The 24,666-nt window shown below is 36.7% G+C and overlaps 1 protein-coding gene across 2 annotated transcripts in view; it reads left to right on the top strand.

Annotated features, from left to right (window-relative positions):
• PTPRR (protein tyrosine phosphatase receptor type R) overlaps window positions 1-24,666 on the top strand; it is a 371,281-nt gene that overhangs the window by 167,439 nt on the left and 179,176 nt on the right. For both annotated transcript variants that reach the window (XM_031939192.1, XM_031939194.1), the window contains exon 5: window positions 6,098-6,208. In XM_031939192.1, coding sequence (XP_031795052.1) covers window positions 6,098-6,208 — 111 coding nt within the window. The remainder of the gene's footprint in view (window positions 1-6,097; window positions 6,209-24,666) is intronic.

The raw sequence follows: 24,666 nt of genomic DNA, 5'->3' as shown, positions 1-24,666 counted from the left end.
TGGACTGAAAAGGAGTTCTGACTACTCTCTTTATAGTTAAATCATGAGATACACAGCACAAATATTATGTTTGGATGCATCCGTGAAGATAGTTGGTCCTTTAAGAGGAACTTTAGAAACTTTTCTTCAAGAATCCATCGCCAATTATGTAATAGTCTAGTTATCTTTAATGGAGACCCATGTATAAAATTTGGAGCCATGGCTAATAAAATTTGCCACTCTGGGATGGTCTCACAACACACATTTATTTGTGTATTGGTATAAAAGGTGTATATCTTGTCAGGTCTTGTCCCAGATAATTGTACTGCTCGCTTAGTGGCCTTTAATAAAATTCTAGCCACAAGCACTAGGTAGGGTGTAAGGCTTTGTTCTGGTTGTGCCGGGAGGTTCACCCACTCTATCACACTGTGTCCTTGATGAAGGACTGCTGTGGGTGCCTCTTGTATGGCAAAAACTGATATCTCCAAGGATTTTTGAGTGACTCACTCAACCACATTGGATAAAGCCAGTTCAACTTCTCCCAAAGCCTCTTGAGCTTCTTTTGTAAGCTGGCGTGGTGAATTTAAAGCACTGTCTCCCCTTAAAATGTCATATAACGGTTGTAACTGATAGGTAGTCAAACCTAACACTGGTCACATCCATTGGATATCTCCTATCAATTTCTGAAAATCATTCAAAGTGTTTAGCTTTTCTGTTCTTAAGGAGAGTTTTGAACTGTAAGCACCTTAGGGTATACTTCATATCCTAAATATTGAAAAGACATGTCTTTGAGATTTTTCTGGTGTATGTATAATTTGTAATTCCTTAGGTTTCTATGGTCTTTTGTAGACTGCCTCTAACATTTGTTCCTCAGATTGCACATCCCAATATGTCATCCATGTAATGTAATAGCATAACTTTTGGAATGCTTTTCTTACTGGAGCAAAACAGCCAACATACATTTGATACATAGTAGGGCTGTTTTCATTCCCTGTGGCAAAACTGTCCATTCATATTCTTTATAAGGCTCAGCTAAGTTAACGCTGGGCACTGAAAAGGCCAATTCTTTTCATATCCTCCTATTCCGGGGGATAGAATAGAAACAATCCTTAATATCTATGACCCAAAGAGGCCATTCTCTAGGCAACTGAGTAGGAGATGGAAGTCCAGGCTGAAGAGTTCCGATAGTTTCCATCTGTTCATTCACTTTTCTTAAATCCGTTAACATCCTCCATTTTCCAGATTTCTTTTTCACAACAAACACTGGGGAATTCCAAGGACTTAGAAGGTTTTAAGTGTCCTTGGTCAAGCTGCTCCTGTACTATATCTAATAAGGCCTGAATTTTATCTTTACTTAAGGGCCACTGTTCTATCGACACTGGTGTATCAGTTTTCCATTGGATAGGAACAGGTGAAAGTGTTGGCAGGCCTTCCAACAGCAGCCCTGCTTAAAAAACCGAAGTACTCATTTTTAACCCTAATTGCTGTAAAACGTCTCTTCCCCACAGATTGATGGGGATGTTTTCTACTATAAAAGGAATAAAAACTCCTGTTTGCCTTCAAAAGTCCATCTCATAGGGGCAGCACTAACTTCAGCTGCTATTGATCCTCCTACACCAGACATGTAGGTGTCTGCTTTAATCTTTGGCCAGTGACTGGGCCAGCTGGCACCTCTAATGACCGTCCAATCTGCACCAGTGTCTACCAATCCTTCCAATGGAAGGCCATTTATATAGATTGTGAACATAGGTCGGTCAGTTGTTACAGCTGCTGTCCAGTAAATTGCTGGATTTGTGATCTGGAATCAGAATCTGGGTGACTATCACCAGGCTGCTTATTAGGATTCTGTATGAGTAAACCTGATGCTACTATTTCTCCTGGGTGATAAGTCACACATTGTCTGCCTGTTTTGGTGACTGGGATATTATCTACACATTCCCCAGTTTCCCACATCAGTGTGTGGATGGACACTGTTTTGTATGTACTCTCAGGAGGTAAAATGGTCAAGCCTACTGTGCCTGGAGGCAAGGGATCCATAGGCTGGAGAGGAACAGATTTCCTCTCCAGGGGGTATCTCAGTTGTCTCAGCTGCATACAACTCTATTCTCCCTAATTGTAATCCCTTTCTCCCATCAGGTTGCTTCCTGGCTGATTGATTGTGTAATCCCTTTCTCCCATCATATGGCTTCCTGGCTGATTGGTCATATTGGGGTATTGGCCGTCTAGGCACTCTCTGGGTGCACCATTGGTTGCCATCATGCCCCAAGTGTTTTTTGCCTGGGGCCCTGGGGCTGGGCCCCTCATCCCATTTCCCTGAACCTGTCTACATTCTGAGGCCCAAGGGAAGCCTCTGTTGCATTTTGGACATGGGGTGCTGGGTCTTGTTCTCCCACCCTGTCCTCTCACTCTGCCTCTATACCAACATTGAGCTTTCAGATGCCCTACTTTACCACAATGAAAGCATTGACGTGTCTCTCTAGAAGTCCCTTGCCGGAAGGGACCCTGTCTACCCATGTTGGGATCTTGGGAAGTCTGCATCATAGTCTGGCTATAAAAGGCATTTGTGACCACTGTGGCACAGCGTCTTATGAACTCCTCTAAAAGAGCATCCTTGCGCAGTCCTAGTATAATCCTTCTGCACACCGCATTAGCATTTTCCTTAGCAAGTTGCCTTATTAAAACATCTGTTGATGGATTTTCCCCATTAGTTCTTGTGTAGCAGTCTGCATATGTCCCACAAAGTCAGCAAAGGGTTCATCTGGCCCTTGTGTTATTTTTGTGAAGGCCTCACCTTTGTCATTTTTATTGTGAATCGAAGCCCACGCTTTGATAGCATTAGCAGCAATTTGCTCATATGCTGCTACTGAATAATTAATCTGTGCTGTGACGTCTGCATATGGACCTATACCTGTTAGTAGGTCATAGGTGATCATAGCATGAACAGCATTTTGACTATTTTGTTGGGCTTGTATCCTACAGAACTCACTATATTCAGAAAGCCACATGTAATTTTGTCCAGGTTCTAGGCATACCCTTGCTATAGATTTCTAGTCATCAGGAGTCAAGATTTCAAAAGCCAAATTCTGTAATAGCATCTTAACATAAGCTGATGTAGCCCCATAAAGAGTGCAAGCCTTTTTAAGATCTTTAATGATTTCTACGTTAAAAGGGGCTTATCTTCGACTTTGTTGACCGGAGGCATTAAACTGGGAAATTACAGAAAACATAAGTGGCTGGAGCTCCCGGATGTCCATGCCCTTTTCTTTGGCCTTCATTAAGCCCTCTTGCAGTCTACTCAAAATTGGTGCTGGTGCTGTCACTGCCCCCCCACACACACACTGCCCCTCCTCCCTCCATTCCTGAGGGTGGAGTTGGTGGAGGAGAGTCAATCACTTGCTCCAGAGGTGGGGCTGAAGCTGCCTCCTGAGGTGGAAAGTCACCACACCCTTGCTCACTTAAGTCTCCATGCCCTGTGGGGATATGGTCATTATTCTCTTCATTGTCTTTCTCCTTAATATCATGGCTAATTTGAGAAGGAGTAGAAGGAGTCACAGGTTTTTTCTTTCTTCTAGGGATAGGGTTTGTTAGTGCTAACTGAATTATATTGTATAAATAAAATGCCTCGATGGAAATTGAATGAGGACCATTTTTTCTGAAATACGTGGACATCTCTTGTCCAACCAGGGACCAGTTATCTCGAGAGATCTGCTCCTCCTCTACGAACCAAGGGGAGATGCAGTTTAATGTACCCACAAGTCTAGCTACCTGTTCCCAAGTTATAAGTAGCCCTTGTCTTTCTATCAGCTTAAGCATGCTTTCTATAGCACCACTCTTGGGTGGGGTTGGGGGCAGGGATGGAGAGTCTTTAGCTAGCATTTGTCCCATTTTAGCCAAAAAAAGATTACTGGTTTAGTTTTTAAGAAAATAAGTTCCTTATTTGTCTATTAACAATACTCACCCAAGTTCCTGGTCACCAGAGACTTCTTCAGTCCTTGGTTCCCACCGTTGGGCGCCAAATGTGAAGATCGTGTATTTTTAAATCAGCAGGAGTCAGGAATTCAGGTTAGGGGAAAATCGTCAGTCTTTATTCTCAGTGAAGAAGGATCAGAGGTGGAAGAGAATCGGCGATAGCAATGTGTGCAGCTGAGTCAAGAAGCTAGCTCGACCAGCAGCCACACAACCAGCAGCTCGGAGTCTCGAACCCAGGCCCAATCTCTCCCAGCTTCTCTTCCTGTCTCTCTCTCTGCCTCCACCCACCAAAATCGTCATTTCCTATACAACACATCAGGACTTGCACAGAGAGTGGGCAGGGACCATTCTTTATCCAATCATGTATATTAATAGAGTATAGCCCAATTACTATTTAGCCTCACGTACTTGGGACCTCAGTGCATCAACTCAAACCTCAGCCCATTACATATATTTGAATTGGGTTTTTCTAGCCAGTTGGAGTATTTTTTCCTTCGTTTGAGGGTTCTGGCATTTGGCCACTATATTTCTTGGTGTTTTGATTTTAGGATCCCTTTCAGTAGGTGATCAATGAATCCTTTCAATGTCTATCTTACCCTCTGTTTCTATGACTTCTGGGCAGTTCTCTTTGATAATTTCCTGGAAAATAGTGTCCAGGCTCTTTTTTTCATCATATTTTTCTGGGAGTCCAATAATTCTCACATTGTCTCTCCTAGACCTATTTTCCAGGTCTGTTGTTTTCCCAAGAAGGTATTTCACATTTTTCTCCATTGTTTGAATTTTTTGGTTTTGCTTGACTGATTCTTCTTGTCTCCTAGAGTCATGCAATTCCATTTGCTTGATTCTGATTTTCAAATGAAGTATTTTCTTCATTCACTTTTTTTTATATCTTTTTCTAATTGTCCAATTTGTTCTTTGGAATGTTTTTCCATTTCGCCAATTTTGTTTTTTAGAGAGCTATTTTCTGTTTCCAGTTCACTAAACCTATTTTTCAAGGATTTGATTTTTTTATCCACTCTGTCTTTAAATGAGTGGGATGACTTCTCCAGACTCTCTTGCCAAGCCTCCCTCTCCTTTTCCAATCTTTCTTCTAGCTCTCTTGTGAGAGCCTTTTTAATTTCTTCTATGAGATTCATCTGTGCTGAGGAACAGATGATCTCCTCCTTTGGGGATTCACCTGGAGATAGTCTGCTTTTAGACTCCTCAGGGTTTAGAGTCTGCTCTCTATCCACATAGAAGCTGTCAATTGTTAAGGTCCTTTTCAATTTTAATTTTAATAAATAATAATTTAATTTTAATAAATTTTAATAAATATTGATTTTTACAACACTTAGGGGATGGGGATGGGAGTAATGAGAAATCAAGCCAAAAGTGTCATTCATTTAGTCTAATCATGCTTCTCCACAGCAGTCAAGAAGAAATAAACCATATTTATGTGCAGAGTGGGGGTGGGTTGGGGAGGAAAATGCTACTCCCCAATAGCACTATTATATTCCCTGTTCACATTTGCTTTTACAAATGTAATATAGCTGTTAATCCCCAAGGTCAGAACACTGCTTTTATCAGAGTCATGCACAGTGGAATTGTTTTTAAAGAAGCAACAAAAAATAGCAGGCTATCCTGTCAGAGTAGATCTCTTTCTGAATGCATCATGAGATTCCCTTCACACCTATTTCACTTTCGCTTAAAGGGAAATGAGCACTATTCTAGGCAGGAAGTGAGCTATGTGCAGAGGAAGGAAGCAGGCACAAAGCAGGACAAGCCCAGAGAGTCTGTGGAAGGAACTTCCTTCAAAGGAAGAAAGTCCTAAGTATCTTAGCTTATGGACTCAGGAATTGCCAAGGAAGAGCAAAAGGGGCCCCTAGAATCAGAATGTGGCATGTCATGTAGAGGATTCAGTGAGAAAACTGAACATCTTTGTGGATGTGTTTGGATTCGTCCTATAAACACTTCCCAGATAATTTGTTTAGTTTGGTTTGGGTAGTTGTGGAAGGAGTGAATGTTGGTGTGCTCTACCACACAGTGTGGAAGAAAACTAAAAATAATACCAGTTCCTGATAAGAACTTTAATCTATTTTCCTCACCCTTCTACTTCTCAACCCCACTATATTTCTCATCTAATCCAAGACTCTCTTGTTTTGCTTTCAAGACTAATGTCTTACAAGGGCAACATGGAGCGGATAAGATCTGGAGCAAAGAAGGATTTTATGCTGTTATCATTTTCCTCAGTATCTTTATAATGATCGTCACTTGTCTGATGGTAAGTTCTTTCTTTTTCTTTGTTCACATGCCTACTCAGCAAGCTACTAGGTGAAAGAGGTTGAAAGAGAGAGGTAAGAATATTTAATGAGACTATTCTTATCTAAGGAATGCTTGACAGCAAAGTAATTATTCTAGGAAAGCCTACAGAATTAAGGATGCTAGCACTGCATTGGGGAATTCAAGTAACTTGATCAACCAGGAAAGTGAAGCTTTTGAAAGTGATTTGTTGAGGTCATCATAACCCTCAGTGTCATTAGAACTTGGTAGGCACACTCTGGGCTCACTTTATTCTTCTCCAACATTCTTTTAAAATACAAGCAAAGTAAACAGATTTATTTCTTGGATTGTTGATCCAAGTAAAGCTTATGTTTTCCTTCCTAAATAAAAAAGAGAGTATATTATTATATATGCCAATTCCTACACCTCTTTTCCCAAATATTGATTGATTCTGTTTTTGTAAAGTACCTTTGGAAACCATCAATTGAAATATGAGAATAGGATCATAAAATATGAATCAAAGTTAGCCATTATACTCATTTCTTCTCTGCTTTGTTATATCTTGGATTTCTTTAGTGTGGATATTTTTTGCCCTCAATACAAATCACAGTCCCTTAATGCCTTTTTGTTCTGCAGTTCTCTATATATGATATTAATCATAATACACATTCTCTGTACCAATTGCTTTACATTGTAACTTTATGTTTAGATTCTTCTAATAATTCTTTGTCTCTTTTGGGGAGGAGGGTAGAATTAGGAATTACCTTAGTTTCTTTAAGAGAAAATTTCTCTACCCATGCAGATTTGCAATTAAATTAAAATCTGGGAAAATTGCCTGGGGGACTGAGAAGTTGAATGATTTGCCCAGAATCACACAGCTAATAAGTGTCTGATTCTATATTTGAATTCAGGTCTTCTTGACTCCAGGCCAGGTCCATGTTCTATCCATTAATGCACTGATATAAGGCAAACCTCTGTTTGACCTTAATCCCCTGGAGAAAGAAATAGCAAACCATTCTAGTGTCTTTGCCAAGACAACACCATGGTCCACAGGATCACAAATAGTAGGGCATAACTAAACAACAAATCATAACAGCTTTAAATTGCACTAAAACTTTTAGGACACCTTGTATTATTGAAGTTAATGAAATAACTAAAGAAAAGAAAAAAATACAAGAGCAAAAAATAGTAAGAAAATTTTCTTACTATTTTGTGACATATTCTGTGGTCAGACTACATATGGAGTATTGCGTTTAATTCAAGGTACCATATTTTAGGGAAGACTTTAATAAACTAAAGAACCAGTTCACCAGGCTGTGAAGGGCTTGAGCTTATGTCACCTGAGGACCAGTTCAAGAAACTGGAAAATATATCTCCTAGAGAAAAAAAGATATATGGTCAGATGAGAGTTATTTTCACATGGAAGGAACATCAAAATTCAAATCTTACCTCAAATATTTATCAGCTGTGTGACCCTGGCCATGTAAATAGCTTCTTTAACTCTTAGTTTTCTAGTCTGTAAAATCTGAGCAATCATTGCAATTACCTTCCAGGGTGTTGAAAGAATCATAAAATAACATGTGTGAAGAGTTTTACAAACTTTAAAGTGCCCTAATATAATTAGCTATTACTAGTAGTTTTATTCGGTGCTCAGTCCCTGGAAGTCTTCCATTAAGGTTGGATAGTCACATTCAGTTATTGTGATCCCATATAAGATTGTGATCCAGAGTTTAAAAAGCTTTGTACTATACCACACTTCCTCTTCAGATCATTTGTTAATGATAATGATAATGATAATAATAATAATAATAATAGAAATAAATATAAAACAAATTTAAAAGAAGAAACCTCAGCAGTCACCTAATCTAAACCATATCTGATACCTTTTGTAACATTCCAGACAAGTGACTATTCAGCCTTGATGGAAGACTTCCAGGGAGGGGGCACCCAACAATAACTACACTAATAGCTAATATTTTAGAGCACTTAGAAGTTTACAAAACTTTACACGTGTTATCTTATTTGATCCTCACAACCCCTAGGAGGAAATTGTTATGATTAGACTATAAAAACAATAAATAACAGCAATAGTAATAATAATTGAAAGTGTACAGAATGATTTATCCACATTATAACATCTGAGCTGCCCCCCAACAATCTGATAATGGAGGTAATACAGGTTCTTTAGAGGAGGAAACTGAAACTGGTTTTATGATTTGCCCATGGTTTCACTATATTAGTAAATACAATGAGTGGAATTTCAATCCAACTTTTCTTGACTCCAAGAACCAAAAGTTATTATTTGCTACAACAAGGGTTCTTATCCTAGGGTCCATGGATATATTTCACAGGATTTGTGAACATGAATAGGAAAAAAGATTGCATTTTTATTTTCACTAACATCTATTTTATATTTGGCATTTCTTTTCAAGTATTAATGAAACAAATCACATTATTATCAGAGTACTTGTGATTTTATCTCTAGTTGAAATCAGCTAATTTCATGTCACATTATAGTTGTTGAAATTTATGTTCAATACCACTTCAACATTACTCAAGTTTTTAGACCCTACATCAAGATAAGTTACTATATCACTATTTTTAAAAATATTTTTATAACTATTTCAATACAATTAATTTCCTTGATCTTGGGCTTTATATATTCAAAAAGATTATTTTGGAAATGAATCATTAAGTTCCACTATATTGCTAAAGAATCTATGACATAAAAAAAGGTTAAGAAACTCATCACTCCAACAAACTCTCTCTCAGTTTGCAAGTCGTGTGTGTGTGTGTGTGTGTGTGTGTGTGTGTGTGTATAAAATGAGACTCCCCATAGATATCAAAACAGAAAAAAGCAAAATTCAAAAATGATAAGAATAACAAGATAAATTCATTAATGATAGATCTATAACAGACTATTACAAGAAATACATTTTTGGAAGTTACTACACATAAGTTTTTCTCTATGTATGCTGCAAAAACAAGCAAACAAATGAATAAATAAATAAAAACCCCTGAAATACCCCCAAGCTTTTTTTTAAAATTAATTTTATATTGTTTTTAAAAAGACATTTAGAATAATTTTAGAGGATTCAATTTCATGGGTCCTGACAATTGGTTTGAACTGCATTTTTTAAAGTAAATGCTTCTACCATCATAGAAAAGTCTGGAACCCCCTGCTCTAAATCATGAACCTCTGTATTTGCTTTCAAGGAAGAAGGTTATCAAACTCAGAGTGTTGGACTAGATTAACCATAACTTTAATAGCCAGTGTGGTTCTTCTTATCAGCTCATGCCATCTAAATTTTGCATTATCAAAGCAAAGAATTTTTTGGAGATGTAGACGACTAGCATCTGTTTTCTTATTTATGAACTTGTTATTTTTTTCTCTTATTGATGAGAGATCAATATATTTAAGCCCAGATTAAGATCTAATATATAAGATATCACTTTCTACTCTGGATTTCTGACTTAGGACCAAATGCAATGAAGGAGTTACTGACAGTTTTAGAAAAAAAGGCATATTCCTCAAAGGACTGACATGCAAAATGGCATTGACTTTTGCTGTTGTTGAGTCTAAGTCTTTGCAAGCCTATTTGGGTTTTGATTTTTTTTTTTTTTTTGCAAAGCTACTAGATGCTATTTCCTTCTCCAGCTCATTTCACAGATGAGGTAAAGAGACTTAAGTGACTTGCCTAGGGTCACATAGCTAGTGTTCTTTCTATATTTGAGGGCAGATAAGGTACCAATATTTATTTTTTTAAAAACGAGTTTCTCCACCTATCCCAATGAAGCCATAAGTTTGATTCTTTACCCATTTATTTGGGGAGATTCTGAGCTACTTGAAATGATTCATTATAAAGCCAAACTTGTCAGCTTCCGTCAGATTGCTTTAGCTAATTACTTTGTTCTGAAGAAAGTTTTGAAACTTGTTTAAGTAATTTTTTTACACAAAATATGCTATCCAATTGTGCAAATTCCGATTCTTATTCTCCCAATGTCAAAAAAATTATCTCAGAATTTTATTCTAACATTACATTATTATAGTAAAACTTCACAAATGCTCTAATTGTCCCCATTATTCATAGATGCCACACAGTTTAATCATAATCAACAGAAATGAAAAGCATATGCAATTGGGGGATAAGAAAACAGAACAAAGAATTTCAAAGTTGAAAAGAAATTTTAGAGATCACTTCTGTCACAATAACTTAAAAATAGCCTACATTTTCATAATGTAGCATTGTTTATATTCTCCACATATCAGAATTTTACAGATGCTTCTAGGTACCCGATTAGACATCCATGACATTTTCAAATGTGATTTGTTTAGCACCTCTCAAAAAAGAGTGTCAAGAGAATGAAGTGATAAATTGTGAGGCACTGACAATTTCCCAAGAAAATGTATATGGATGACTTCCATTCCATTCAGGCACTTCTAGATGGAAAGATTTGAATCAATAATAGAATGAACATCAGTTGTCATTCACATGAAGTCTTTAGATACAGGTTGTAGTTTATAAAGCAATTAAGAAGGTAGCAACATCATAGGGATAAAAGAGAAGGGAACTGAAAAAGGTAGGAGGGATTAGAAAACAATATTAGCATTTTATAAACTCAATTTACAAACTCAAGATAAACTTTATAAATGTGAGTTGTTGCTATCATTATTATTATTATTATTTTGATCTATAGCTGGAAGGGAACTCAGAAATCACCTATATCAACCCTCTCATTTTATGTATGAAAAACTGAAACCCAGTGAAGTTTCAAGGAGGACTTTCCCAACTTATTAACACATGTAGTAAAATTGAAATGACAGGTCATTTTTCTCTAGGATCAGTGTTCTTTTCACCATACCATATTTCCTCCTTCCTAGTAAGAATGATAAAAATCTATCTTTAAAAATTTAGAATTATCTTGAAGCCTCAAAGCAGTTTTCACCCTTTTCTGAGTCAACTAAAATCATTTAGGGACTATATTTCTTACTCAATTTCTAATTTGATGTTCATGGGGCTAATGAAATCACAAACTCTTTGGCCAGTTTCACTGGTCCCAAAGGGTTGATCAAGTCAGAGAGTATATGAATCTATACCTCAGACACTACTTTTATTTTTTCATTTTGGGTTCAGACCTGTGATTTCCAATACTCACTATCTGGGGGACTTTGATCAAGAGACTTATTCTCCTTAGGTCAGTTTCCTCATCTGTAAAATAAGGGAATTGGATTCTCTGAAGTCTCTTCTGGCTCTTGCTCCATGTTTGGTTGGTTTTATGATCATATAGAAACTCCTTCAAGCATTACAAAAAAAAATAACTCACCAGGATCATTTAGCTATGGAGAATTGTCAAAGGCACTGAAAAGTTAAACGACTTGTTCAAGGTCATATAAGTTAGATATCAGAAGCAAGTTATGAATCCAGGTCTTCCTGAGTTCAAGGCCAGCCCTCTACATTATATTACTTTTATTCAATTTCCCTGACTTTTAGATAGCTAATATAACTTCACATGACAATAGATCAGTTGTATTTGATCATAAAAATATTTTTACATGAAAACAATATTTTACATACTTCATACTCAATTATTATTTTATGAAAATTATTGGTTATTGTTTTTAGCTTCTTCCCATCTCTGCTTCTTCATTTCTCTTTTTCTGGTATATACTTATCTTGCTATAGGTTAGCTTTCTTTCTGTACAACCTATCACTTGAGTCTTTTTTTTTTCTTTCTTTACCAATCCCAAGACAATTTACTTTTATTCCTTTCCTAAAATTCAAACAAAGTCCATAGAAAATAAAAGTTCCCTTTGTTGGTCCATTATGATTTAATTTCTGTATGATTTTTGAAATGATAAATTATGATTCAAACTATCAATCTTCTAAATTCTAAATTCGTCTGCACTCATATAGATTTGAAATGGAAGTTAAGGTGACTGAATATGCATTGTCCTGGGATTTGAGAGACAAAGGAAGAAATCTTTGTATCCCTGGGGCCTAGCACAGTGTCTGCTGGCCCTTGGAAATTAATAAATGCTATTTGATTGATTGCTTTATTGATTAGCCAGTTTCATGATAATCTTTGTGAACTTTGGATATTTAAGTTCCCTGGACCTTCTCTAAAATGAGAAGGTTGGAACTACGTAGATCCTGCATATATTAAAAACTCATGGTGTGACTTTGGGAAATCTATAGAATCAGAGAATCTCAGAGTTGGTAAGAATTCCAGAGATCATCTATTCCTACCGATATCTGGACAAAGTCCTGAATTCACCACACCAACACTAATAAGTCATCTAATTTCCACTTGGAAAACTGTTATGATGGAACACCTATTTTCTTGAGTCAGCCCAACACAGCAATAATAGTTAAGAGCTCAAGTCAAAAATTTATTAAGTACCTCCTATGTCTGATGAAGCTTTACAAATAACTAAGGAAAGTAAAATGGGAAAATATATAACCAAGTAAATAAAGAATTCCAGTGAACATCAAGCAAGGAGTGATAAAGTTTTCTTAAAGGAACAATGCAAAGAAATAGATGTAAACTATGGAATGGAAAAGAGAAGAGATTTCTTCAGGAAAATTAGAAATATGAAGGAAATGTTTCATGCAAAAATTGGCATGATAAAAGACAATAATGACAGAGAAGTAGAAGATATTAAGAAAAAATGGTAAGAATATACCAAAAAACTATTCAAGACTGATAATCTTGTTCGTGTGGTTACTGACCTGGAACCACTTATCCTGGAAATAGCCAAAGATATCCAAAATCCAAAAGGTGATTCTATTAAAAAATGTTGCACTCAATGTGCCAGCAAATTTGAAAAGCTTGAAAATGACCACTGGATTGGAAAAGATCAATTTACATCCCAATCCTAAAGAAGGGCAATATCAAGGAATGTTCTCATTTCACATACTAGTGAGATTATACTTAAGATTCTTCAAGGTAGGCTTCAGCAATATGTAAATTAAGAATTAACAGAAATAGAGGCTTATTTTTTTTAATTTTCTTTTTTATTATAGCTTGTTATAGACAAAACATATGCATGGGTAATTTTTCAGCATTGACCCTTGCAAAATCTTCTGTTCCAACTTTTCCCCCATCCCCTCCCCTAGATGGCAGGTACTCCCATACATGTTAAATATGTTAAAATATATGTTAAATACAATATATGTATACATATTTATACAGTTATCTTGTTGCACAGGAAAGATCGGATTTAGAAAGAAGGTAAAAATAACCTGAGAAGAAAAAAACAAAAATGCAAGTAAACATTAACAGAAAGAGTGGAAATGTTATGTTGTGGTCCATACTTATTTCTCAGTATTCTTTCTCTGGGTGTAGCTGCTTCTATTTATTACAGATCAATTGGAACTGATTTGGATCCTGTCATTGTTGAAGAGAACCACGTCCATCAGAACTAATCATCATGTAGTATTGTTGAAGTGTATAATGATCTCCTGGTTCTGCTCATTTCACTTAGCATCAGTTCATGTATATCTCTCCAAGTCTCTCTGTATTCATCCTGCTGGTCATTTATTATAGAACAATAATAATCCATAACATTCATATACCACAATTTACCCAGCCATTCTCCAATTGATGGGCATCCCTTCAATTTCCAGTTTCTAGCCACTACAAAAAGAGCTGCCGCAAACATTTTTTCACATCTGGGTCCCTTTCCCTTCTTTAATGTCTCTTTGGGATATAAGCCCAGTAGTAGCACTGCTGGATCAAAGGGTGTGCACAGTTTGATAACTTTTTGAGTATAGTTCCAAATTGCTCTCCAGAATGCTTGGATCCATTCAGAACTCCACCAACAATGCATCAGTGTCCCAGTTTTCCCACATCCCCTCCAACATTCGTCATTATCTTTTCCTGTCATCTTAGCCAATCTGACAGGTGTGTAGTGGTATCTCAGAGCTGTCTTAATTTGCATTTCAATAGAGGCTTATTTTCAAAGAGATAGAAGAACTGGTGACCAAATTGCCAACATTTGCTGAATTATGCAGAAAGCAAGGAGTCTCCAACAGGCTCCTCCAAACCAAGACCACCAAGAGGTGTTAAAAGGTGAAGTCCAAGCAAACTTCTGCTTCAAGGACTACACTAAAGCTTTTGACTATGTAGATCACAACAAACTGTTGCAAGTCCCCAAAAAGATAGGATTATTTATTTGTATCCTGAGGAAGCTGTATGGGACCAAGAAGTAAAAGTTAGAACTGAACAGGGAATAATTGATTAGTTCAAGATTGGGAAAGGTGTACAACAAGTTTTTATTGTCATCTTATTTATTTAACTTATATGCAGAATACATCCTGAGAAAGGACAGGCTATTCAAATCAAAATTTAGAATTAAGGTTGCCAGGAGAAATATCAATAATCTCAGATATATGCAGATGATATCACTCCAGTAGCAGAAAGTGATGAAGAATTTAGATGTCTCTTTCTTGATGATGGTGACAGAAGAGTGTAAAAGCTAGCTGAAAGCTTAACATTAAAAAAAAAAAACTAAGATCATGGTACCTGCTAACATTATTTCCTGACAAGTAGAGGGAGAAAAAAATAAAAAAAGTGTCAGATTTTATGTTCTTGGGTTCAAATATCACTGCAAAAAGTGATTGCAGTCATGAAATTTAAAAATGCTTTCTTCTTGGAAAGAAAGCTATGGGAAATCTGAGGAGAAAAAAGTAGTGATATCTTGCCAAGGTTCATATGATTAAAACTATGGTTTTTCGAGTAGTAATGTTTAACTATATGAGTTGGATTTTTGGCAGAATCAATGCTTCCAAACTTTGGTTCTAGAGAAGACTTTTGAAAATTCCTTAGACAGCAGGGAGATTAAATCTATCAATTCTTTTTTTCTAATAACTTTTTATTGCCAGAACCCATGCCAGGGTAATTTTTTACAACATTATCCTTTGTACTCACTTCTGTTCCGATTTTTCCCCTCTCTCCTTCCACCCCCTCCCCCAGGCAGTCCTATACATGTTAAAGAAGTTACACTATATCTTAGATACAATATATGTGTGCAGAACTGAACAGTTCTCTTGTTGCTCAGGGAGAATTGGATTCAGAAGGTAAAAATAAAAATGCAAGGGAGGAAAAACAAAAATGCAAGCAGTTTACATTCATTTCCTAGTGTTCTTTCTTTGAGTGTAGCTGCTTCTGTCCATCCTTGATCAATTGAAACTGAGTTAGATCTTCTCTTTGTCGAAGACAAAGTATCGTTGTTGAGGTATATAATGATCTCCTGGTTCTGCTCATTTCACTCAACATCAGTTCATGTAAGTCTCGCCAATCCTCTCTGTATTCATCCTGCTGATCATTTCTTACAGAAAATCTATCAATTCTTAAAGAAATTTACTGTATTGAAAAAGACAGTTAGATGGCTCTTTTAATAGATACAGCAGCCAGATCTGGAATCAGGAAGTGCTGAATAGAAATTCAGCTTCAGATACTTACTAGCTGTGTGACTCTTTTATCCTCGCCTTCTTCACTTATAAAATGAGCTAGAAAATGAAATGGCAAATCACTCCAAGATGTGTGGGACAAAGACCACCAGCTCAAATAAATGAAGCAGATTTCTTAAGGTAAAAGCATAAAGGAATTTTATAAAGATCTTGCAAGAAAGAGCATCTCCCTCCCAACAAGCAGTCAGATAAGGAGAGGTAAAGTCCAGTTGACAAACAAGAATTATATGGGGGCCGGGACTAACACTCCCTATAGGCTGGACCTTTGCCCTGATTAGTCAGGAGAAATGATCTCACATTCTAAGTCATAAATGAGGAAAAACTTCTAGCCCAACTACATCTTTAGGATTACTAAATTACCTTATATGGGAGTTTTAATTCCAAGGTGGCCCTAACTTATTCTCACAAAGAAAAGGGGTATATGGTCCCACTTCTTGTGAATTACATGATTTTTAGAGAAAGAAACTTGGCCTTGGGGCATAGCCAATGTTCACTTAAGTTTTAGAACACTGTCTCTATCTTGTGAGATAGCTTTCACAGTTCACTTCATTCAATTCATCCCTCTTCATCAATTGAAAGCTTCTCACACCAAAGTTTACACATTTCTTCAATTTCTTGATCGACTTCATTTTCAGGGTCTAACCTAGGCTCCAGTTCCTACCCTTTTCTCTTTAGCATCACCAGTAGAGCTAATCCTGTGATTGTACTTTCTATCTGAATGATTTTGGACAGAGTTTTTTGAACCATAATGGTAATTAGTTGCATTTTACAGGAGACATACTCCACTGAGGGTTATTAGGAAAAATCATAAAGTCTGTCTCCAATAGGCTCCTCCAAACTAAGACCACCAACAGGTGTTAAAAGGTGAAGTTCAAGTTTGAATCAGAACATGTCTAATTTTCTGATGTCTTTTTTTATATCTTTTACCAAGGCAACAATCAGTATTTTCTCTTGGAAATATGTCTTTTCTCATGGGAATGTTAACTATACATGTTCCTCTCTTTCTTGCTCTTCATTCTAATCGTCTTGGATTATACAGAATAGGAATAAAAAGACCCCACCAAGTGCTATGAAGAAAGCCTTCCACAGCCATCTCCTTTTTATTGATTGAATTTTCTTCTTGGGCTCACATAACAGGGCCATCTATCATCCCAACCAGTTATGTCCACCATAATTGGATTAGTAATTCACATTATTTATTCACAGTATTTATTCACAAATAAAGATACCTACCACAAAAGTCACCAACAACAGAAATGTTAAAATAAATAGACAGACAGATGCACTTAGCAACAGATAGATGACTAGGCCAAATACCTACTTTAGCATATAATGACCACATAATTTTTTTGAATTGTACTATGATCATAAAAACTTGCCATAAGATAAAAAAAGGCAGAGACCTGATTTAAATAGCATCAAAACTGGTCCTTCAGGTCTTGGCCTGTGAGCACATACCTGATACAGGATAAAGTATCCTTAACTCAGTTTTACTGCAGATAATTGCCAGTTTTCAATTAATTAATCATGTAATAACAATTCCACCTTAAGCCAGACTCAGAAATAAAAAGGTGACATCTTATTCAAAAGAACACCACTGGGAAATTAAGTCAGAAGAATCCCACCTTAAGCTGGGAGGCCAAGGTTGTCCTTACTGTTGGAATCCTAGTGTCAACTCAACTTGAAACAAGGTGAAAACTCAAGGGAAATGTCAGAATCCTAGTGTTAACTCAATGGAATTGAAACAGTGCTTGTTGGTTCACACCTTAGAGCAAATCCTTACAAGGTGATAAGTTGCTAATACTGATAGACATTAATGCTTGTGTTCACACCTTTAGAGAGCTCATAAGTATTTAAGTACTCAATGGAGTTCACATGATTGGGAGATTTCAGGATTTAGTAAGAGATATCTGAATTCACACCTTGAAGTTCTTAGGGCCAGAGAGCATTCTGGGAGATAACCCATAATCCCATTCTCTCAGAGGAGGAGTTAACCTTTGGGAGATTATATATATAGAGGAAGCTCTTAGAGCTTGGAGAGTCTTACTTCTGAACAATGACTGGGGTTGGAGAGGAGCACTCTGGGAGGAAGCCCACAAGCCCTATCTTTGAGGCAAGAGAGATTCATTTTCATCTTCCACTTCGGTGCTGACTGGAGGCTGAAGAAAGCAGAGGCAGAAGCAAAGGACAAAGCTGCAAGAGCTCTTAGAACCAAGCAGAGAAATAGGCCTTAACTAACCGGGCTATTTTGGAAGGAGAAAATAAACGTTTGCATTTTTACCAGCTGGCTGCATTTTGGGTGATTATTTACTTTCAATTGAAACTAAGGCTGCCTCCAGAAAACCTCCCAAGAAACCCTCTCCCCCAGAGAGAACAATTATTATTTTAAAGAAGAAGATCACCACATTTTGGTGCCCTGAATGTGGGACTGATAGGCCCCTCACTTGATTTCAGTGAAAAAACTCCAATCCTGATTTCAGTAGAAAAGCCTCTGATCCTAATCCAGTGGAAAAGTCTCTTCAATCCAGAAATTAGGGTGAGTACAACAAACAGATTTTGTTAAAAAGAGTTAAAGTAGAATTTCAGCTAAGATGGGACAGATGTTTAGAAAACAGCCTTCTGTTTCTGTACAAGGAAAATGTTTAGAGAGCATTGTCAATATTATGGAAAGCCAAGGTTTGATTATAATTTTGCAGCAGATCACTGAACTTTTAGAAGCTGTTAAGAACATATATCCTTGTTTTACTCTGGAAAAAGAATTGGATTTAGATGAGTGGAAATTAGTAGGAGAGGATCTTTGTCAATTCTATAATAAAAATGGACCTAACTCAATTTCCAAAGACATACTTAATACATATAATTTAATACAACTGGCTTTAGGGAATTTTATGTGTTAAAATAAGGGAAAAAAAGAAAGTGCTAACTAAACTAAGTGAGAAGCAGGAAAATTCAGATAAGAATGAAGTTAAGTTATTGTGTATCTAATTTATATTTTAATATATTTAACATCTACTGGTCATCCTGCCATCTAGGGGAGGGGGTGGGGGGGTAAGAGGTGAAAAATTGGAACAAGAGGTTTGGCAATTGTTAATGCTGTAAAGTTACCCATGTATATATCCTGTAAATAAAAGGCTGCCATTTGGGGGAGGGGGTGGGGGGGGGTAAGAGGTGAAAAATTGGAACAAGAGGTTTGGCAATTGTTAATGCTGTAAAGTTACCCATGTATATATCCTGTAAATAAAAGGCTATTAAAAAAAAAAAAGAATGAAGTTAAGTACAATTCTGAATGTGATACTTCACAGCAGGAGGAATTAGATCATTCCACATCTCATGACCCTCCCCCCTCAAATAACCCTTCATGGGTGGAGGAAGAAGGGGGAGGGAGAGAGGCAGAAACACAGTCAGCTTCTCCTGTGAAGCAGAATATGACAAGATTAGAAGAAGCATTAATTAAGGCAAAAACTAAAGGAGAAGATATATCTGATTTTATAAATGTATATCCTGTGATTGAAAAGCTTGACTCTTCAGATCAAAAGGAGAGAAAATACACTCCTTTTAATTTGGAAAAAATTAAAGATTTGAAAAAGGATTGCACTCTTTTTAGGGCTACATCCTCTTATGTTAAGATGTTACTAGATAATTTGTCCTATGAAATCTTAACCACAAATGATTGGAAATCCATAGCGAGGACATGCTTAGAACCTGGACAACTAACTTTCACTTGTAACAATTCAGGATCACATTCTTCTGAATAGTTTGTGGCATATTTCTTTCAGATGGTGAATCTCTGGCTTGATGATGCATCAGACAGTCATACCTGAATTTAAAACTCCAAATAATATCAGCTATAGTCCCAAGAGATTTTATCTCTAATAGCAAATCTCATCAATCTAAGCTTCAGGTAAATTTAGTTCTCAAGGATTACATATCCTAAATAGATATTGATACTATGACCTTACATTGATAATAGTAAGAGATTCATCCTACAAGGTTTACAACTTATCTTTCATATCTAAGTAGATGGTTTTAAGTTCAATATCACATAAATTATTTTTCTTTTAAAATGCTCAACACATAAAAAAATTATAAATTGCATATTGTCTAACAGAAACATGTTCTAAGGGGAACAGGCAAAAACTATTATTCTCAGAATCCTTTTAAACAATGAGTACAACTTTAAGATGACTAAATATAATCAATTAAAACTCACACAGAATATAGAATATCCTAATTTCACATAAAAGAACCTATTAGAATTAACATTAATAATTTCTTCATTCTAAAAAAGTTAATTCAACTTCCTCCAATTGAGGAATCCCTATAAACTGTTTTGGAAAGATAAATAACAGGTACAACACCAATATTGTTAAAATTCCTCTATGCACAAACATTCCCATCTCCCACCAAAACATTCCTAATTGCAAAGTCAATTTTAGAGATTATAAATTTTCCTTAATAGTCCATTCTTGAGTTCTTCCATAGGTCCTGTAAGCCTGGTATTCTCAGCTTCCAGACTACAATCTCAGTCATCTGTAATGTCTGATAAGATCCTTCCTACTCTGCTTCTTCTAGGACTTAGTAAGCATCTACTCTCCTGTAAACTGCAAACTCCAAAGATGTTTTCTGGGTTAGCAATCCTTATTTCCCAAGGGCTAAAAAGATGAGGACACTGCCAGTATGAAATTCCTTAAAAACTTATCCTTTGTTTCAAAAGAGAGCCTTTCCCTTTCTCCTCACAAATAAAGTAAACCAATCTCATATGGGAAAAGTCTCAGGTCACTTCTTGGAACAGTTCTAATTCTTTACACTGCAGTAAGCAAACATTTGGTCCAAGGCAATTTAGTCTCTAACATCGAATTAGTAATCAATTTCTTAAGAATTTGATTCATTCTTTCCACTTTCCCAGATGAGGGCAGATGCCCAGGCCCATGTAATTGTCATTCAATTTGCTTTGCAATTCTTCCCTGTTATTTTTTATAAAACCTTAAAAGTAAAATATGTTCCTTTATCAGAATCAATAATCTCTACCAATTCATACTTAGGTACAATTTGTTTTAATGTTATTCTACTAACCCCTCTTAAAGCAGCAGAGCTCAGAGGAAAGCTTCTACCCATTCCCTTTGTCTCAATTTCCCCATTGATGTCATTTCATTAAAACCCTAACCTAAATATTTTGGAGTCAGACTCCCTTCCTGTAAAGGGACACCTCCTCAATACCTTCTTTATTTATCTTTAGACATGTTACACATCTATCTGATACAACTTGTTCTGTAATTACACACATCCCCATACATTAAATTTTCATGCTTTTACTGTTTTGTTAAAGGGAGAAAGCAAGACAGACCTTAAGATTAATATTCTAAATAGCTTTGGACCAAATTTCATAAAATTTATGCCACATATCAGCTGGGCTGACAAAATGTTAAAGCACAGTTCATATAATTTTATAAATTACCCAATATACAATTTAGCAAGCAAAATTCATCATTAGATAAATTAGAAGATACAAACATGTGACCTCTTTAGGTAAGTCAAAGAATCAAAATTTTTAACTTAAAATCAAATCAAATCAAACACAGATTTAAATTTCTAGTAACAATACTTGAATATCAATGCACACATTTCTAAACTTTTATACCCGAATAAGCAAGTTCACAATTTTAACACTCATGAATTAATAGTAATTATCCCATATAATTTCAGAATCAGAATTCCAATTTAAACACATACAGCCCCAAAATTTAAGGTAGCAGAAAACTGTTCTTTCAAGTCTGACTAGAAGACTTTAAGAAATTGGCAAACTCTAAGACCCTGGGGGAAGAGGGTTGAAGATATTTGGACCCAGGTGTCTGGCTACACATCTGTAGCCCAGTGGCTATCTCACTTTCTATACCAGAAATGCTGGAGTATGGACCCATCTTGGGGCACCAGCAAAAACCCCAGAAGAATTCAGATCAGCCAGAGACACCTCTCTAGTCAAGACACATTCCACAAACCTGAAAAGTTTGAAAAAACCCAGAGAGAGAAGAAGTTTGGGGTTTTTGTTTGTTTGTTGTTCCTCCCTCCCCCTTGGGCAGTTTTCCTCAGAAGGCTTTTAATTATGTAAATTAAGTCTACTTAAAAACACACTAGACCAACTCAATTTAACTGATGTGGCTAGTTAGCAAATGATAGTAGCTGATAGTGCCAAGTAACTTAAAACTTATTCTCAAAAGTCTCAGAATCTGCTAAAATATTTTTAACAGTTCTATAGCTTAACTATTTCTGCAAACTCAAATTGGCCAGTTCTGAGTCCACAGAAATGTCATTTTTAAAAGTAGTAGCACACTGCTTTTCCATTTTCCCCAAAGTTCCCAAACTCTCTAATCCCATTCAGTCTATGCTCTTCTCATTGAAATATACTTAAACTTTCTCACTAACCTTTCTATATACATATAGCTCCTTTCTTTTACTTGCTTTTACCATCTTTACTATTAAATATATTTTTCTCTTCTCTCTCCCTCTTTTGCAGTTGCTGCAGTTGGCCAAACTCAGGAGAGAAAGAGAAAAAGATTATCTTTTCTTGGGCTAAGGACCCCAGAATTAGCTCCCAAATTACCTTACCAAAATGAAAAACCAATATACTCAACCATTCAGAGTGACTTCAGTTAATATCTTATCTTGAGTCTCTCTTTGAAAGAATTACTACTCTGAATTCCAGCAATTTTAACAGTTCAGCCCGATCTTTTCCAAACCAGCAATATAAGCTGAATCTTTATCTCCCACAAACTCCCTAACTTTTGAACGAGATGAGGTGAGATCTTTCAAGACAGTTGTGAAAATCGAGTAAGGCTTCAAATACTTCAGAGTTTGAGTAGGCCTGAAGGACTGAAGATTGAGTCAAGCTTTTTTTTTTATTAAATGGTGACCCCTCACCATTTCTGAACCACACACTTTTAACACTGAACACAAAATGCAAAACAAACATACAAATAGAAATCACAGACACACAGAAATCTATTTTACAAACAGATTTAAGTCACAAGTACTCAATTAGTCCTGGGAACATCCTCCCCATATAGAGCAACAATATTTAATCATTTTATTTTTTGCCCTTCTATCTTCCCAAGGGACTATCTACCAGTATCTCTATTTTATTTTCTGTGGAGGGAGGCTTGGACTGAGCCCTTCCCATCTTGAATATTTGAAGAGACTTTTCAGAATCAAGTATACTTAGATCCCAGTCTCTCATACCCAGTTCAGCAAGGTCTTCCCCAGCCCACAGTCACTTCAAAAGATCCTGACCCTCCAGGAATCTAGTGTTCTCATATTCCAAGATTTAGATCACCTTTGGAGTCCCATGCATGAAAGTTGTCTGACTGAGTGCCATCCAATCCCTATTAGTCAGGATTTGCCATGGATTTACTGACTTTCATTTTGCCCTTGAAGTGGGTTGTGGTCCCTTTAAGAAACTGCATTTGTGATTCCTTTCAGATTACTCCCAGCCCCTCCTGGCTGATGCATTATCAGTCAGGAAGCTTGCACCTTTGATTCACAAATCCTGGTCAAAAGCATCCTTTTGAATTCGAATAGGAGATCCGAGCTTGTCCCAACCCCCATCGGATCTGAGCCAACTTAGGCCATCCCAGCCCCTATTCTGATAATCTGCTTGGGTTTCCCAACCCCCACCAACCAAATTCTAGCCCTCACTGAAACCCACTTGGGACTCCACCCACGGGCCCCCTTTAGCTAAATTTCTCATTATAAAAAGAGCCAAACTAAAATCCTCTCTTTGCAGAGGTTGCAAACATGCTAGCTATACCATGCTTAGCATCCCAAGGAGCCTCTTCCCACTGGAATACTCTTTTCCAGTGCCATCTTCTCTTTACCCTCATCTGTTTCTGTAACCAGACTTTAACTTTACTTCCAATCCCCATAATAAACCTCTTTTATCAATCTAGGTTTTTGGGTCTGTAAATTCCTTTACAGGGAACTTCTTGTGCTGCCAGAAGGGAGTCCCCCAAAACTCCCTACCCTTGCACCGAATCCCAAGGGGCTGTAGTGGAGTCAAACCTATCCTGAACCCTGAACCTGTCACTAAACCTCATTTAACTCACTGACCACCAGAAACCCTAATTTCATTTGGGTTTCCCAAATCTAAACCTCATCACTCTGAGTCTTTTTATCTTGGGTCACTTTACCTTGGAGAACAGGGAAAGATCTCTTAAGTTTGCAGGCTGCTTAAAGCAAGACAGGGTCCTAGAACTGCTAATACTTGAGATCCCACCTATTCACCAGGTAACATGATCCCAGAGGGCTCCCCATAAACCATGTGGGACAAAGACCATTGACTCAAATAAATCAAGAAGATTTCTCAAGGTAAAAGCAGAAAGGAATTTTATCAAGCTCTTGCCAGAAAAGGCAACAAGCAGTGAGACAAGGAGAGGAGAGGTCCAGTTGACAAACAAGAATTATATGGGGGCCTAGACTAACACTCCCTATAGGCTGGACCTTTGCCCTGATTAGTCAGGACAAATGACCCCACATTCTAAGTCATAAATGAGGAAAAACTTCTAATCCAACCACATCTTTAGGATTATTAAATTACCTGATATGGGAGTTTTAATGCCAAGGTAGTCCTAACTTAGTCTCACGAAGAAAAGGGCTAAATAATCCCATTCTTTGTAAACTACATGATTTCTGGAGAAAGAAACCTGTGCCCTAAAGCACAGCTGATCTTCATTCAATTTTTAGAACACTGTCTCCATCTTGTGAAATAGGTTTCACAGTTCACTTCATTCTAGGAGTTTTGCTTAGAAAACCCCAAATAGGATCACAAAGAATCAGATATAACTAAAACAACTGAATAGCCACAACAATGACAAATTCATTGGAAGGACAAATACTGAAGTTGAAGTTGAATCTCTGACCACATAATGAGAAGACAGGACTCAGTGGGAAAGATTCTGATGCTAGAAAAGATTAAAAGCAAAAGGAGAAGGGGATA

Source organism: Sarcophilus harrisii, chromosome 5 (genome assembly GCF_902635505.1).
Source record: "Sarcophilus harrisii chromosome 5, mSarHar1.11, whole genome shotgun sequence".
Lineage (NCBI taxonomy): Eukaryota > Metazoa > Chordata > Mammalia > Dasyuromorphia > Dasyuridae > Sarcophilus > Sarcophilus harrisii.
Note: the sequence above shows the minus strand (reverse complement) of the source record. Positions and strands in the feature narration are given on the sequence as shown.